Here is a 16,443-nt window from a genome sequence, read left to right as displayed (position 1 = left end):
TGGGAGACAAAGCAGATATTTTGGATAAAGGACTCCAAAAGTTCTTTGAGATTTTCAGAAGTGCAGCATTACTTCTAACCAAGCTCTAGTAGACCACTAATGTCCTCTGTCTCTGTAGCCCCTCTGATCCACAGTATCCTAAGAATTTTTAAAGCTACATAAAATGCAGCAGGATGCAAATGGACATAGATCCCTTCCTTGTAGTCTTTATTCAGGCAAAATTCCTGCAGCTCAAGAATTGGCCCATGCAGTGTCGGCACTCTCAGGCTTGCCTCCAATTGAATAAAATGAAGCAGAGAATTAAATGCGAAATCTTTTTCTTTGAATGGGAAATGATTTATCTGAGGATTTCATCACCTCCAAGTAGTGAAGCATATATAATGGGAAATAACTATGTGTCTGATGCCTGAATCATCTTGAGAATGTTGCCCTTTACATAAAAACCACAAGATCAAGTGGGGCTGAATTTTCTAAGCAGTCTTGAAAATGTAACCAAATATGAACCAGGAGGTACATAAGGCTTGCAAAGCGCTCTCAGAGAGCACTCACCTGAATTTTCCCCTGCACTCCGGTACTATCCATTCGGCTGGCAACGTTTACAGTGTTCCCCCAAATATCATATTGCGGTCTTCTGGCTCCAATGACTCCAGCCACTACAGGCCCAACATTAATACCTAAAATCAGAATAATAATGCTTTTGTTATTCTTTCAAAAACTACAGCATGTTATCTGAAGGAAACATTGATCCTGTAAATTAGATTTAACACAAGTGCCTCAGAATTTTTCCTGGTCATAGAACATAATATATATTAAATTAATGCCATTTCGACTTCTGGATTTGTCAGATTTTAGAAACAAAACAAAGATGACATTCTTGGAAATGGAATCTAGTAGACAGCATAAACATTTTGCTCATCTGTGGATTTTCCTTTTTGCTTGTTTTAAGAAAAGAAGAAAAGTAGTGGTAGCGCAGAGTTTACCTGTGGACCAGTTCAGGACAAATTGTTAAAAATCTCTAATTGCTTCCTATGGCTTCCACTGTGGTTGCTAATATAAAGCCTTCGGATGGTGGATTTTCCAAGCTAAACAGAAATAGTGGCCTGGGGAACACCAGGACTGGGGTAAGGGAATCATGTCACATTTGATCACCAGTACCAGACAGCTCAGATCATGCACTGCCAGTCAATAAAACCCTGGAATTAGAGAGGAAAATGGCTCAAGAATCTTTCTTAATAACCACAAGGTTCACTGCTACAGTTCTGAATGAATTTGGCTCCTTGTTTGAAAGATAAAATGAGATGTTTCCTTTTCTTGTGTGTCCTGAAGAGCTGCAGGTGCTAAATATTACATGAGGCTCTGTGCAAGGCCTTTACCAAGGCAGTTGCACAGAAAAGGGGCAGACGATATTTGTGCTATCTCTGCCCCCATGTATACTTGCAAAGACCAGTTATAACACAGTTCTAGAGAGAATTTTGGACTTGTAACTACTAGGATGCATGGGAGGGCAAAGATGTGTAACTCTCCTATTGCTGCCCTTGATGTCTTTGGTCTTTCTCACTACTCCGCTGCTAGCAACCTCACTTTTCCCCTTGTCCGGCTAGCTCTCACAATTAAACCATTAAAGCATATAGAGAGGGAGCCTGGAGAAAACTAGCTATGCTAGAAAAGTTAGTGAAATGGGAACAGCACTGGACGTACCATTGGAGAGGAGCTGGATGGATGGAAGCGAAGAAGAGAAACTGCCTTCTAAGCAGGCTGGGAGAAAGGACTCAGAAAGGTAAGATATAAGCTAACACATAGAGGATTGCATGGGAATTCTGTGTCATGAAGACCAGAGGATTTAATTTGTTGGAGAAAATAGCACCCATCCACCATAACAGTTGGGAAGACTGGCAAAAAAATATGTATAATGACAGCATAACAAAAAAAAAAAAAAAATCAAAGGGAGAACTTTTCGAACTATATACACTGAAGCCTAGAATTCAACAGGAAAGTTTCCTTGTCCAGTGAAAAATTTCAAGATGTCTTTTTTTTTTTTTTTTAATTTGAATGAAATGAAATATGCATCCATATATGGAAAATATTCATATATCCCAATATGCCTTGAGCATCCACTGAATCTGGATCAGGTATCATAACTCGTGGGCTATAGATTTGGTCATGTTTCTCTTTCAATCAATCAATTAATTAATATTTCATTAGTTACATGAAGCAGAGAAATGCCACTAGAAGACACTGAGAGCGCTTTTTGCCAGCACAGCACAATAACTTGAAGACTAAAGCATGTCAAGGATTCAAAAACTTGGGTCTGTTTCTTCATGCCAAACAACTGCCTTAGCAAGTCTCTTCTCTCTCCTCTTGCTTTCTCCAACCAAAAATTCCATCCTGGAACTAAAAAGTCTTTCCCATCAGAATTTTTTTTCAAACTATGTCCTGACAAAGAGGACAGGTGATTTGGCATCTGTAGATTAAAAACTCCCACCACACTTTGATGCCAACACAGCTTTTGCACATGCAGGAATATGTAATAGTTAAGTACAGCAGCCTCAGTCTGCAGCACTTTAGCAATGCAAAGCAATGTGAGTCACAAGACTATGTATTATATGTATGTAACAATATTGTACAAAGCTATTAGTGCAGTTTCCTTTGAGGTGTTCTTTGATTAAATAAACACACTAGAACTTGACACAAGTATAAATCCTTAAAACTGATGCTCACCATTCAGCTTGTTTGTACATCTTCCACTAAAGGAGGCTTTTCAGCTTTACTCAAGAGTGCAGGACACGCAATCCTTTGCAGAGAGCACAGGGAAAGCCAACAACCAACACTGTTCCACTTGTGGGATAATTGTAGAAATGTGACTTACCAACTCGTAGGACGAAGTCGTTGTAAGACTGATAGTTGATTTCATCAAGAACGTCAAACATCTCTATTGCAAAATCTGCCAGTGTACTCAGATGGGAATAAATTGATTTTTTAGCCTAGATACAAAATAATGTTTCACATTAGATTTGCATGGTATTGAGAGGCAGATGAAATACTGAACTGAAAAACAATGAAAGGCTCAGACTGGATGGCTTAGGAAAGGCATCTAACCTATTTGCTGATTGTGAAAGGGAACTTTTGATGGTGGCTAGAGCACAGGCATTCTTTTCTCAAGTACTGAATTCTTTTTTTTCTCTTTTTGATTTCTGGGAAGACTGGAAAGCAACGTTCCCATGGTAAAGTGTTTCTGTTGCTAGAGAGCTGCAGATGTTTGTTGTGAGCATGGCAGGGAATATAACCTGCTTTCTTACACAACTGCTTTGCCTGATGATTAATAATAACTATAGTTTCTGCCCTCTTCTCCCTTTGGGGCTTTTTCTAGCTCTTAGCCCCATGGGGTGCATGCTGTTCCCATTGACAAAATTCCTGTTAAGTTTAGTCCCCTGAGAGGCAGAACACCCCTATTTTCTTTCCTTTCCAGGCAAGCTGAAGCGATTTGTTATGAAACATACCTAAATGAATGGCAGAGAAAGAATCATAAGGAACCAAATGAAATGATGAAGTATGAGACTTAAAAAAAGTCACAAAGAAATACTTTTTATACCAATGGTCTAATTAAACTGTGGAACTCATTGTCAGAGGGTACTATGGATCCCAAAAGTTTAGCTAGATTAAAAATAATTAGACAAATTCATGAAAGAAATATTTGTTGTAAACTATTAAAAAGATACTATCGCTAGCCCTGGAACTTCTAAAGCTGCACATTGTTAGAAGGTGGAAAACAAAGATTTGCATGTTCGTCCTGCTCCTTACGCCCTTCCCCCAGGAGCTACGGCTGGCTAGTAAAGACAGGTTACTAGGATGGACTTTGACCTGACGCAGTATGGGTGCTCTTCTGTTGTGCTCTGATTCGAATAATAAAAACGAATTCTTGAACAGCTTTGCAAAGTGAAAGTGGGCAAAAGGTAGGAGATGGTGAAAGTAATGCAGGGTCAGTGGCAGTATAGCTGCAGTAGGGTGTTGCACAACAGGGCTGTGGCAGCTGGCATGAGATGAGAGTCCATTGGGTTGTTGTCATGATAGTGAGTTTTTATAACTGGAGTAGCTGAGGGTGGCTGAGGAACCTGAGAAACAGGTTGCTATTTGCTTTGTTTGGCTCAGCTAGAAAGAGATCCTTCAAGTGGCTGGGAAATATAAAAAAATTAGCGCAAAGCTTTAATAAAAAATGATGAAAGCCAGCCTTGGGCCATTCCCAGTTTTTAGGAAGGATATTTTTAAATACCTGCCTGCCTCTCTGGTGTCCTGTATCTTATAATGTCAGCTAACTCCACTCTTTTACAGTCCCAGCAAGACAAAGGAAGAACAGGAGTTAAATTTAAAGTTTAAGGAGCTAATGGCCACACTTGCAATAGAGATGGTGAAGAATACCGAGGGTCTGGAGGAGGAAGAGGGAGGAGTCTACAGTTTTATTTAATCCTCTATTGTTCTTTATATTGCTTGTCCTTTAACCTCTTTGCTGCCTCATGCAATCTTTGGTTTCCTGCAATGCCCTACATGCTGGCAGGAGAGAGGATTGGTGACAAATACGGGATGACCTCCAAGCGACAGATGTCTCTCAAAAGGATTACCACCAAATTCCCTTGAAGCCGCACTGAAGAACACCACAAAGTTGGGACCCTGGTGAAAATACAGACATGATTTCAAAGGGCTCCACATGCAGAAAGAAGCTATAGGTCTACAAGGAGCTTGGTTTGTGTGCTGCCCTGGTGGCGTAGCTGGCAAACAATTATTTATTTAATATTTCAGAGGAATAGTTATTGGAAAGACTGCCCAGGGCATGACAGCAAAATCACTCTAGCATAGGCAATATATACTTATTATAGTCACCTGGTGAAGCCAAGCTGCAGAAACAACAGTCCTGTAAAAAATGTGATTTAAACATTTATCTCCACCAGTGTGCTGGGTTGTTAAGTGCACCAGTAATCTTGGTTAAGAACAGAGCTAAGCACACCTACTGTCTCATGCTCACAACCAAATCCTGGTACCAAATTGGTGTCACACAATTAGAGGCTGCACCATGGTTTCTGATAAAGCTAAGACATCCCTAGCACAGGGCAGATCAGAGGCACTTGGATAAATTGCAGTTCTCCAACAGCACGTCTGGCCCTGTAAGGTAACTACTGCCTAACATAACAGCAGTCCGGAGATGACGTGGACTCCTGGCAGCGATCCTCTGGGGATGATAAGTTACCTTGGATCACCATGTTTCTAATACACTGCTGCATGCTGAAGACCTAGCAGGAAACTGCCCATGCGAAGTGGATAATTTCTACTTATTTGTATCTCACAAGCAGTAGGAAAAGATCACAGAAGAGCTGAAAATGTAAGTTACAGTCAAAAATATTGGCTGTTTTCAGACAAGATCCTTAGATTTTCTAGAATATGGAATGTTAAATAAATTCTACCTATACAGAAAAGATCAAAATTTGCCCCTTATGTTTCAGAGAAAGGCACAGTCCTGTACAAGACTTTATGCAATGATTTAAAATGCATTACTGTCATAAGCTTGGAGTGGTATCTTCAGTACTGGACTAACTCAGCTGACCCTTCAGTTAGTAACTATAAAATGCATGAGATAAACATGTTTAGGTTTTGGAACGTATGCTGCCGAAGTTATCCAATAACACACTTGTTTTCAAGATTGTAGTTCAAAGAGCATTTATAGCAGACACACAAGCATGCCTTTGCCTGTTTGTCTGACACCTCACTGAGCAAAATTCAAAGGACCTTTTTTTTTTCCTCCTGTCTCATGACCCGGGAATCAAACATTTCTGCGTAAATAAAATGTTTTAAAAACACATTTTTGTAATGTCTAGATTTCTAAGCTAAGAATGATACAAAAAAGGAATCAGTTGTAGATACCCTGCAGACCAGAAAATTAGTTGTATGTGATAAACTCCAACACGATTCTAACAGCTGATTCTGATGTGTCCTTGTTTTTTATTTACTTAACAAGGATAATTGTTGCTAGGACATTCATAGACCTTTTTTTGCTTTTGCCCTTTAATTCAGGGTTATTTTGCAGCGCTAACCCATATGAATGAGCCATACCTCTGCAACATATGTGCCTGCATATCAGACCAGGGGAGAAGCCTCTGGAAGTTCTGGGCAGACCGAGGACCTGGACTGCTCTCATTTGCATTATCCTACTTGGATTATTAATTTGCATAATGCTCTGTGTACAATCGATTCAGTACACTGCTCACAGGGGTTTCTGCCGGTCAAGATGCTGCATGCAAATTTAGGAAATCCCAAGACCCAGCCTGAAGGTGAGAAACATGCACAAGAGCAGTAATGAGGAGACAGATGGAGAATTGTGCCCCAAAACCAGCAGCTCTGAGATTACTCTGACTTTTTTATTGCTGAGTCATTAAAGTGATAAAGAGAATGGAGCGGTGGGGACAAAGAAGAGCTAATTTGAAAGGGCTGGGATAAAATGCAGCAATGTACCTAGTGCTAAATTCCTGTCTGCCATGGGGGTCTGTCCATGATAGGGCTGAAGGGGGCTGTTTGCTCTGACTGTAGGATGCAGCCATATTTCTATGTTAAAAAAAAAAAAAGAAAAACCCATACTTTTTATTGTTCTTGTGTTTGTTTAGCAGCAATACGCTACATCTAGATTCTCCCTTGCTCTGCATCTTTCAAGGTCATCTATGATGTCAGGTTTAAAACATCACCATTCTGACTTAGTAGCTTTTTACACCTGTTTGCTGAGAATCCAGAGCTACAGACAATCAAATCCCAAATTTAGCCCAATGAGCAGCTGCCAGGGTAGCAACTTTTATTTTCAGGCTAAGGTTGCTTCGAATTTCAGATTTAAGCTGTTGCAAAAAAATAAAACAAATGTACATAATCATATGGAACTGGATGTGTTTCACATGTTCCTCTGGAAATTAGAGGATCACAGTTTGTCCACCACAATTACAGTTGTGTAAGATCTACTTACCTTGGTTCCCGAAGTAGGTACAAGTCCCACAGCTGCCATATACGTACTTCCAATTGTCTTGATCTTTTCTATGTCCTTATAATATTCTTTGTCCATAAGCTTTGTTTAAAACATAAAACTGTTAAATATTACATAATATTTTAGACAAACAACCATAGCTATCAGATAATATGTGCACAGTTGATTAAACCACATTATTTCTGGTAAATTAAATCTTTCTCCCTTTGAGGTCATTGGGAAAATTACCAGTAACTTGCATTTTAAAGGCTCTACACGTTAGAGGAATTTGAGGACAGATTGATGTGCCTAAAAATACAAAACGAACTCTTGGAGAGGGCCACTGGGTGTCAACTCCCATTAATTAGGAAGTTCACAGATATATTTTACTAGGAAGTGTAAAGTAATCTGAATTCCTATAAATAACCCTTGCTTACAGCAGTCTGGTAGAACTGATACGGTCAAAAGACAATGCATTTAGACCTTACCTCGTCAAAATCAGCAATAATCTCATTTAACAGGCGTAAACACTCCACTCCCATATTATTGCCATCCAGTTCGATGTAGAAATCATTGAAATTTGGGATGGAAGCAAACATCACTCCCACTTGTGAATATGACTGGTAATAAAGGTCCTGCAGTTCACGAACAGATATAATTTTTATTTTAAATGATTAATCTAAAACAGACAGGATTATTATGATATCTATTCTAGTGCTAAGCAACGAGAGAGATTGCTTTGCTGGCTAGGACAAAAGCCATCAACTTTGCTAGCTAGAAAGTCAACGACAGGAGTTGCAGGCTCCCTCCCTTGAAAAACACAGATGAAAATTAATGCTTAAGTTATCATATCCATTTAAGTCAACTTAGTGTTTCTCACTGCTTAGGCTGGGAAACATCGACTGAAAATGTAGAAGGAAATAGAAAGTCTGAACAGATTTAGAACTTTTATTGTATGAGAAATTTCGTTAGATTTTCCCTTTTTTTTTTTTTAATTAAAACAGGAGACAGCACAGTTTATTTTTTTCACTGTGGTACAAAATCAGCCTCACTCCTTTACCTCTTTATCCTCTGAGTTGCAGAGTCCTGGATTTGGCATTAACTGTATAACGCTGTTCTGCATTGTAAAGCTTCTGCATAAGAATTCAGAGAGCTCACAGCAAGTAAAACCACTCTTCTATGGTTCAAACACACTTGGCCAAATTCTCTAGCACAGAGACCCATCGCTTGGAAAAGCAGCATCACGGCCATGCCAGATGCTGCAGCCACTCTAGGAGGACTCTGACCAGACCGTCCTGAACCAGTTTATTTCATCACTGAAGCCTTTGAGATTAAAGATACTGTATCCTCCTTCCTAATTTTACTTTTACACTGATGAGGTTTGTAATGAAAGCATACTTTCAGAACTAGAGCGATTCTGATGGCAGTAGGTGGCAGTTCACACACTTCACCATTCAGAACATAATTGACCTCTGTGAAATACTGCATTAAACTCAAGTCTTTTGACTTAATTGAAAAAGGAATTTCTCATTTGCATGTAGGCACTCAGCTGCATTGATGTTGAATGACACAACATTGATTTAAACAATAATTTATTAAAATCCTTCAGAGAAGGAGGAGGACACTACAGAGAGGGAAATAATCCTGATCTAATTTCTAAACACAAGTGTTTACAAACCCATTCATTTTAACATGAATGATATTTAAAATTCCAACATTTTCGTGAAAACATATAGTTGAAAGGTGACCTAACGTACACAGGGTCACACCCTTACAACATTCTCATGTATTTAGATTTTATCTTGTCTTACCATATTCCTTGGATTAGACATAAGAAAGTGCTGTGCAACATGTGCTGGCAACAGGTTGAAGAGAATTCTTTTATTGTCCAGCTTGACTCTCTCCATATCATCTCTCTCTTCTTCTGCCTGTTGGGACAAGGAAAAAGAAAAATCTTTCCAAAAAACAAGAAGTTATCTGAAACCATCAAAAAGTTTCTATTACTCCATGCTTTGAAATTAAACTGGACAAAAAAATACCTATGAAATGGAGTGGGAACAGCTCTCCTACACCATGCTTTTACCTCTGTGACAAAATCCCTTAAAGTCCTTATTAAATCAAGCTGAAGTCACTGGGCAATCACTATTTTTAGGGCTTCACCAGTTTACTGGCATCTCCCATAGACCTCTGTTCTTTTAAATAGGCTCACCTGATATTTCTACAGACTAAAAAACTGGAATAATCCCACTCAAGTCACATTGGCCTTGGAGGCCAATTACCTTTTCTCAGTAAGGGTAGAATCTATTACAGCAGAATCTGATCCACCTTTCTAAATAAATAAACAAATGAATAAAGAAGCCTGGAGACCTGGAGAATCACCAGCGTTTTAAGCAAACCTATGTCATTTTGCAGTGAAATGGATCTGATGAGACAGTAGCTTTGACAGAGAGCCGTTTTACAATTCAACATCCTTAAGAAAGACATGCATTTTTTTAAATGATTTTGATAGAAACAGTATGCTAGAGGTGACTTTAACTACCGCAGTATTTATCATGAATTCATATACAATTCCCATGCACAGAAATTCCTGTGGGCAAAAGCAACAGGGATTCTGTCATTCTCGTGAATGATGACATTCAGAGAGAATATCTGGGAGTTAACAAATTTAGGATACTTACCCCATGGTTCTGGTGTCATATTTATGTGACTTGACTCACAGGAGTCATTGGGAGCTACAGATTAGGAAGCAATTCTGAAAATCAGATACCTTATTAAAAAAACACTAAATCTCTAGGGATTGCATTTGGGGCACCTAGGTTTGCAAATTCCAGCCTAGTCCTTAGTAAACTCTTCCACAAAATTGCTTTTCTAGAATCTATTCCTTGTTATCAGAGTGACTTTTGGCCCCCAAATTCTCATTTTCAGCTAGAAAATGCTTGATCAGTACTATACAATTCATCTCATGGAAATCACAGCAGATACAGTTTTATTCTTTCTTTTATTCTCTTCAATCACACTCACAGAATTGTAACACAAATCTTCTGCAGTAATCCCAATATGATTTTATTTATCTAGTTACAGTCAGCAGAAGACTGGAAGGCCAAATTCTCAGATGGTATCACTGAAACTAAGACATATAAACCACTTAAGGACCTGGTCTAATCTTTGTTTGTGTCCCTTCGTATCTAGAATTTGCTATCCTGATCTATTGCAAAGTCCACATACTTTTCTCACTATCTACTCCCGTCTAAGTAGGAGAAAGCCAGTCATCTCATGCTTGTGTATTCTTTTCATGTGAAAACCCTTTTTTAGTTTTTCTAAGAGTTTATTACTCTAAGGACAAGAAAGTAATTTTTGTTTTTCATGATAAACATTTTGGGAAATCCTTTTTATTCACATAGCATAGTGAAGCCACTTTTCCTGGCAGTTTTCTTTTATATTCTTAATATTCATTAAAAAAAATACTGAAATAAGACTGGTTTTAGAAATGTAGCTTCTTCAGGAGATATTCCCTTTTAAAATAAATTATCAGCTTCTCCTCTAATGTGCATAATAAGAATTATAATTTATTCCAGAGATTCAGTACCCATTAAATAGCAGTTAAGCCCTGCAAGGAATATGCCTGAAATCTGTATCCTAAGCAAGTATCTGTTTTCTGCTTGTGAGGTGTTTTCTTGACAGTTTTTTTGCTGCTTAAATTTCGTATGCTATTTTCTTAAAATATCTTTCCTTTCTCCCATTTTTGAGCTGTAAAATCTGCCTCTGACTTATTGCTGTCTGTAAATGCATGTAATGACCCCCTGCATTGTATAGTATTATTGTTGGAATTTAAGTATTTTAATAATAAAATTAAAAAGCTTTTTCCAACTGAAAATCCAAACCAAATTTACAACTGAATTTTTGCAACATACTGGAAATGGGGAGTTTGATTCTGATCACAGCAATGAGATTTGTGGACTCTTGAATTCAGGCTCTGAATCAAACTCCAGTTTGGGTTTGGCATTTGCCAAACATTGGGTTAGAACATGAGTATAAAAAGTCAGAATAATCAAGCAAGGGCTTGTAAGTGGAGTAATCAGTTTGACACAGCATGAACACCAATATTGTTCAATTGCTGGTATTTGCTGTCCATTTCTGAGCTAGAAGTGTGCAATCAGATTCTCCTGCCTTGCCTCAGTCATGGGCCAAGACTTTTGGATGAAATGACCAAGAAAGTTCTTCTGCAACGTGTGGTGTTTCCTGACATTGTGGCTGCTTCACAGTAAAGGGTTCAGAAAAAGCCACAGCACAAGGACAGAGCTGCCAGCACTGAAACAACATCTCCCTGTGACCTTGCTCTTGTTGCTGGACTTCTGTCCAGCCACAAGAAAATAAGAAATCTTTCTAATACACCTACAGAAAATAGTGGAGAAAGGACAGCCCAGCCTATCGGGTTTCCAGTCATTTCCTTCTGGCAGAATTTAGAAAGCAGTGATGGCTCTTCTTCTCCTCTCCACCTCACTTCTCTTCAATACAGTCATGAAACTACTGTGCGACAGATACCAATGACACTACCGTGTGCGCGCAGGTATGGATGTGGAAATGTCCACAACAGTGGGACCACAGCCATATCTAAGAGGCTGAGATTGAGCTTTTGGGTGAAGAGCTAATGACTCAAACTGAGCCACCAAAGACATGACTGAAATGGTGTTGATTAGAAAGGGGAAATCCTCTAAGAGCAGGGAAAGCCATCATGAATGTCAGCATCGCTATCATCAACTAGCCCATAGGCGTGTACTCTTTCCCTGTAGCTCAGGGAGAGACTTGCACTGGTAATGCCTATGATGTGCAATGTAGTGCCATGTAGAAAAATCTGCCAGCTCTGCGTGGGCTAATGCAAGCAGTAGTTTCATGGAATTAGCGTAGTGCTCCAAATCACTTAGTCTTGCTGAAACACTAGGTATACTAGGCTAGACAACTGGATTAATACTGATATATTGCTGCTGGTAGCTAGACTAGAATCTCTGCATGAATTATGCCATACAGATGTGCCAAATTTCTAAAGTTAGTGTGGGCAATCCCAACTTTTATCAAAAAGACCTGCCAGGAAACTGGACAGAAGAGTATCTTTTCTGCTACTACTGCACAGAATTGGAATATCCATCTTCTCTCTCTGCTCTGCCTAAGACAGCTATCACATGCATCTCTTCAGGAGTTGCCTGGGAAAAAAAAGAAAGAGCCCCTTGCAAGGGAAGCTAAGAAGTGAAGGTGAGGTACAAAAAGACTTAATTTCATTCAGCAGTGAGGATTCTAAAACTCTCTGTCTCCGGGCTCTATGGAGAAGAAAGTAGGCTGTTTACTTATATTTTCTGGACTTTTTTCTGGCTCTTTGCTTTCCAGCCTTCAGGGGAATGCAAATGAAAACTGTCTTCCCTTCTTGTGACTCATGAACTCCTAGTGCCTACTCTTTGAGTAGCTGAGATAAGGGAATGTGTAGGCATCACCCTTTCCCAGGCAAGACAGACACTGAGAAGGAAGGAGGAGTATGTGGGGCTGCAGAAAGAAGATTAGAATAACAAAGATCACAGATATTTACATTCCTGGTGGAAATATTAGCCAGGGAGCTAAACAGCATCCAAATCTTCATCTATTTGTCCCTTTTTCTATTGGTGAGTTCAGGAAAGCTGCCAGCATGATATTTATGCAATAGCTGCTAGCTCAAAAAACAAGGCAAATTACTATGAAAATGCACAAAAAGGAAACTCTGTAGGAATGAGACATCATTTTTAATATTCTGCTTTTGCTTGTGCCTGTTTGGTATTCATGGCAGCTAGGTCATTTTGCAGAGCTTACAGTATTTGTAGAACTGCAGTACTTAAAGGAAGGCTTCGCTTTTGCTTCTGGTTTGGTGAAAAAAATTAAAATGTTCTTTGGAACTATAGCTTTTGACATTGATGTGATAAGCATCCACCACATTTTATACAGTCACATACGAACCCAATATTTTACAACACTGAGAACTTGTTACCCATTCTATGCTCAGGGAGCGATCCAAACTATTCTATCACCTGAGATATCAGATGATTATTAAATAGGCATAAAAATGCTGTAGCAATGTCACTGACTAAAGAGTTATCTCGTAAAAATCCAGCGTTCCAAGATACAGCTAAAAAGAAATTGGGCATCAGTGCTTCAGAAACACCATTTTACCTGAAGGGGGCACTAAAACCACAGGAAAGACCCCCATGAAAATACAGGTTTCTATAGGGCCAGATTTTAAACACAAAGTGAAGCCAGCCTTGAAATTTTGGCCTGCAGATTGCAGAAAAACTATTTTGTACAGGAGTCATGGATTAGAAAAGACAGCTGAATGATATTCTAGTATTCCCTAAAGAATGTGACAATCAGTCAAGGCATATAATTATTCTTATTTTCCTTCCCTGACAAATCTTGGGTAAGCAACTCCATTTTTGGCAGTTTTAGCTTCTTCACAGACTTGTTCCTTATATTTATTTGTCCATGTTTTCTAATTTTGTTGAATAATTTGTATAAGTAACATTATCAGTCACAAATAAGTAAAATGCTCCTATATTTGCTATTCACAATGAAACATGTAAAGTTATTCAACAATTTTGTTCAGAAACTTGTATTCCTCTCCCATTGCCTGTTAAAAAAGTAGATTTTTTACAAAAAGGAAATACTGTGATATTCAGAAGAGTTAAATTTGGCACAGAATAGAAGTAACAGAAACAAGAACCCACATGACCCATGACATGTGAATAGTAAGAACACATATAAATGTTTTAACAACTTGTCATCAATCACAAACTGTATTCTTCCAAATGATGTGCATAAATCACACTCTATTATCTCAGTTCCAGTAATGTGACCTAGATGCAAGTGCATTAGATTAACTTTTGCTTGAAAAGTATAATTTTTAACTAAGTTTTGCTTTTCTAAAATCAGCTTTTTTTCTCAAAACATGATTTTTTTCTGATGCTGCAACTGCAGCTGCATGGGCTAAGATAAAGTTTGTGGAAATGGGTTTTCCTCAGACCTTAGCTCCTGTTCACTGAGCATAGATAATCTATCTATACACTCTTATCTTAATGGCATTACTTTCAGAATACTTTTGATGTTTAAAATATCATTTAGTTAGTACTAGACTGTTTGTTGTTCAGGATGAAGTAAAAAAAAAAATTCTACAAAATCCTTTATATTGCGGCTTATGCCACAAATGGATTTATTCATCTGAGAACACTTTACAGGATTAGCCCCAAAATGAACCTTACTAAAGCTAAGCAAACAAAGTGGTCCCAGCTTCCAGAATAGCCCTTGGGGTTAAAGTTCTTCCAACAAAAAGCCAACATCAGAGAAACTTCCATGTTGGCTTCTCACAAGTCTTTCACGCAACACCAGCTGGGAGATCTGAGTCTTCAGCTCTATCAGTAGTTTGTGGAATTTAGTGTTTGCACAAAGAACCAGCAAACTCACTCCACAAAATGGAAGAAATTGTGCATGGTCTCTGTGGACTAAAAAATGGTGCTTCTAAAACTTTTACTATGAAAAATGTAACCAAGTAAAGCCAACACAGTTCAGAGAAAAGTAATACTGAAGCCATAGAGAAATGCAACAAGGGATATTGTTGAACCATTCACAGGGATCCTGGAAACCACATATCCTGGAATCCAGCAACTAGAGAAAATTGTCTCTCAATATGGTTCTTTTTTACTTAGCTCCTTTTAAAGATCGTTTAACTGTTAATAGCTTGGAACCTGCCAATTATTGAAAGGCAGTTTGAAAATACAGATACTTCCTACTAATAGTCTCCACAGAGCTTTTAATACTCAGGTTATTACGCCAAAGAACCTAATATGCACAAAGACAGTGTTTTTTACGTATTCATTTGAATAGATAAGCACCATAAGCACTTCTGTAACATCCATCACAATGGTATCTCTGCATGCTATGTTAATTAGCCCTAGTATTCAGTATCATTTCTACCTGGTACACAGAGTGGAAAACAGTTCAATATACATTACAATATGGTATCCAACATTATTTGTCGTACATGGAATAGATCTTCCATGCAGAATCAAGTACAATAAGGGGGCAGTGCCTAGATCAGTAAAGAGGCTGAGCATCTATCCAGGACACTGATTTCAAAGAGCAGCAGTTACGATGATCTCTAATTCTGAATTTCCTATCTACACTGTTTTTTTTTCTTTTTGATTTTATAACGCAAATCTCATAGACAGGATGGCATCACTTAAGTACCTGTTTTGTAATTGAGGAAATCTGAAAATTGCATTCTGTCTTAAAGGATGAAAAGCCTTTTTTGAAGTGAAGTTTTCTAGGTACCTGAAGATGCTGATGGACATTACTGAAATTTGATAGGCATCCATATCTCTTAACTCCCTTTATTGTCCTTTGGAGTAAGTGCACAATGGTTTTAAAGATTGTTGTAGATTACTAGGCATTTCTTTAAAACCTGGCTCCAAGAAAACAGAAAAAGTTTATACATCTTCCTTCACTATTGTCCAGTTCTGTTCTTTCAGTAGGCAAGCCTCCCATCAGTTTCCTGGATTTGAATTTTTATAATTTATTAATTTCTGATTTAAAACTAAGGATCTTTAAGCAGTACACTCCTTAGGGATGCACAATTCACCATGCAAATCATGGTAGCTGCAACGATGAACAGTGTTTAATTCACTATTGACTTACGGACAGGCAACAGGATGGCAAAGCAGTATCTTCCTGCTTGTTACTGAACTTCATGGCTAGAAATACATATTTCACATACATAAGACTCAATTGTTGATCAGATGGTGCTCTCAAACCTCCACCATGTGCCAGCCTGTACGAAGGCAGCTGCTATCCAGTAATTCTAGACACGTGCTGCACTGTGTTGCAAAGTCAGGGGATATTATTTTCCTCTTGAAAACAATATTTGGCACAACAACAAGCAGAGACTACTATCAGTTGTTCCAACAAACTTCTGAGGCCGACATGTGCAGCACCTGTCAATACTGTGGGTCATAGGACCAAAATGAAATGAAGTGGTCATGCGTTGTTGACTAAGTTAAACAGCACAGAGTCCATGGTAATTATAGAACAAGATAAACTTAAATCATAAAGGAGGTGGACATGGTCCTGGGCATCAAAGCAAACAAAACATCCCAACAGAACTTAACTGTTAGGCAGAGGAGCTTTGAGAATAAAAGATTAGAGAGCTGAAATCTCCCGGTTTCTCCATCCTAAGCAAGACAGAAGAGTCAAGGATGTGTTTAACCTGTGTGTTGCAGTCTTGTTCTTAAATGTAAAAGCAAGCACTGTGGTGATTTATACAGTCCTCTTAACAACATAGTTAACAATGTAGGTGAAAACAGGATGTGACCACCAGAAAATACAGGAGTGCAAGATTTATACAGGCAACTTCCAAATTCCATCAAACCAAACTTCCTTCTTTTCTAACT

The 16,443-nt window shown here is 38.5% G+C and overlaps 1 protein-coding gene across 5 annotated transcripts in view; it reads right to left on the bottom strand.

Annotated features, from left to right (window-relative positions):
• ADCY1 (adenylate cyclase 1) overlaps positions 1-16,443 on the bottom strand; it is a 166,033-nt gene that overhangs the window by 11,055 nt on the left and 138,535 nt on the right. For 3 of the 5 annotated variants that reach the window (XM_064506650.1, XM_064506651.1, XM_064506653.1), the window contains exons 15-19: positions 8,800-8,912; positions 7,477-7,623; positions 6,992-7,090; positions 2,867-2,981; positions 550-674 (exon numbers count right to left, since the gene is read on the bottom strand). In XM_064506650.1, coding sequence (XP_064362720.1) covers positions 550-674; positions 2,867-2,981; positions 6,992-7,090; positions 7,477-7,623; positions 8,800-8,912 — 599 coding nt within the window. Of the gene's footprint in view, positions 1-549; positions 675-2,866; positions 2,982-6,991; positions 7,110-7,476; positions 7,624-8,799; positions 8,917-16,443 lie in introns of those variants that run through there. The other 2 variants (XM_064506652.1, XR_010387701.1) reach the window with 2 other exon arrangements.

Source organism: Dromaius novaehollandiae, chromosome 2 (genome assembly GCF_036370855.1).
Source record: "Dromaius novaehollandiae isolate bDroNov1 chromosome 2, bDroNov1.hap1, whole genome shotgun sequence".
Classification (NCBI taxonomy): Eukaryota; Metazoa; Chordata; class Aves; order Casuariiformes; family Dromaiidae; genus Dromaius; species Dromaius novaehollandiae.
This window is presented reverse-complemented; position numbering and strand designations above follow the sequence as displayed.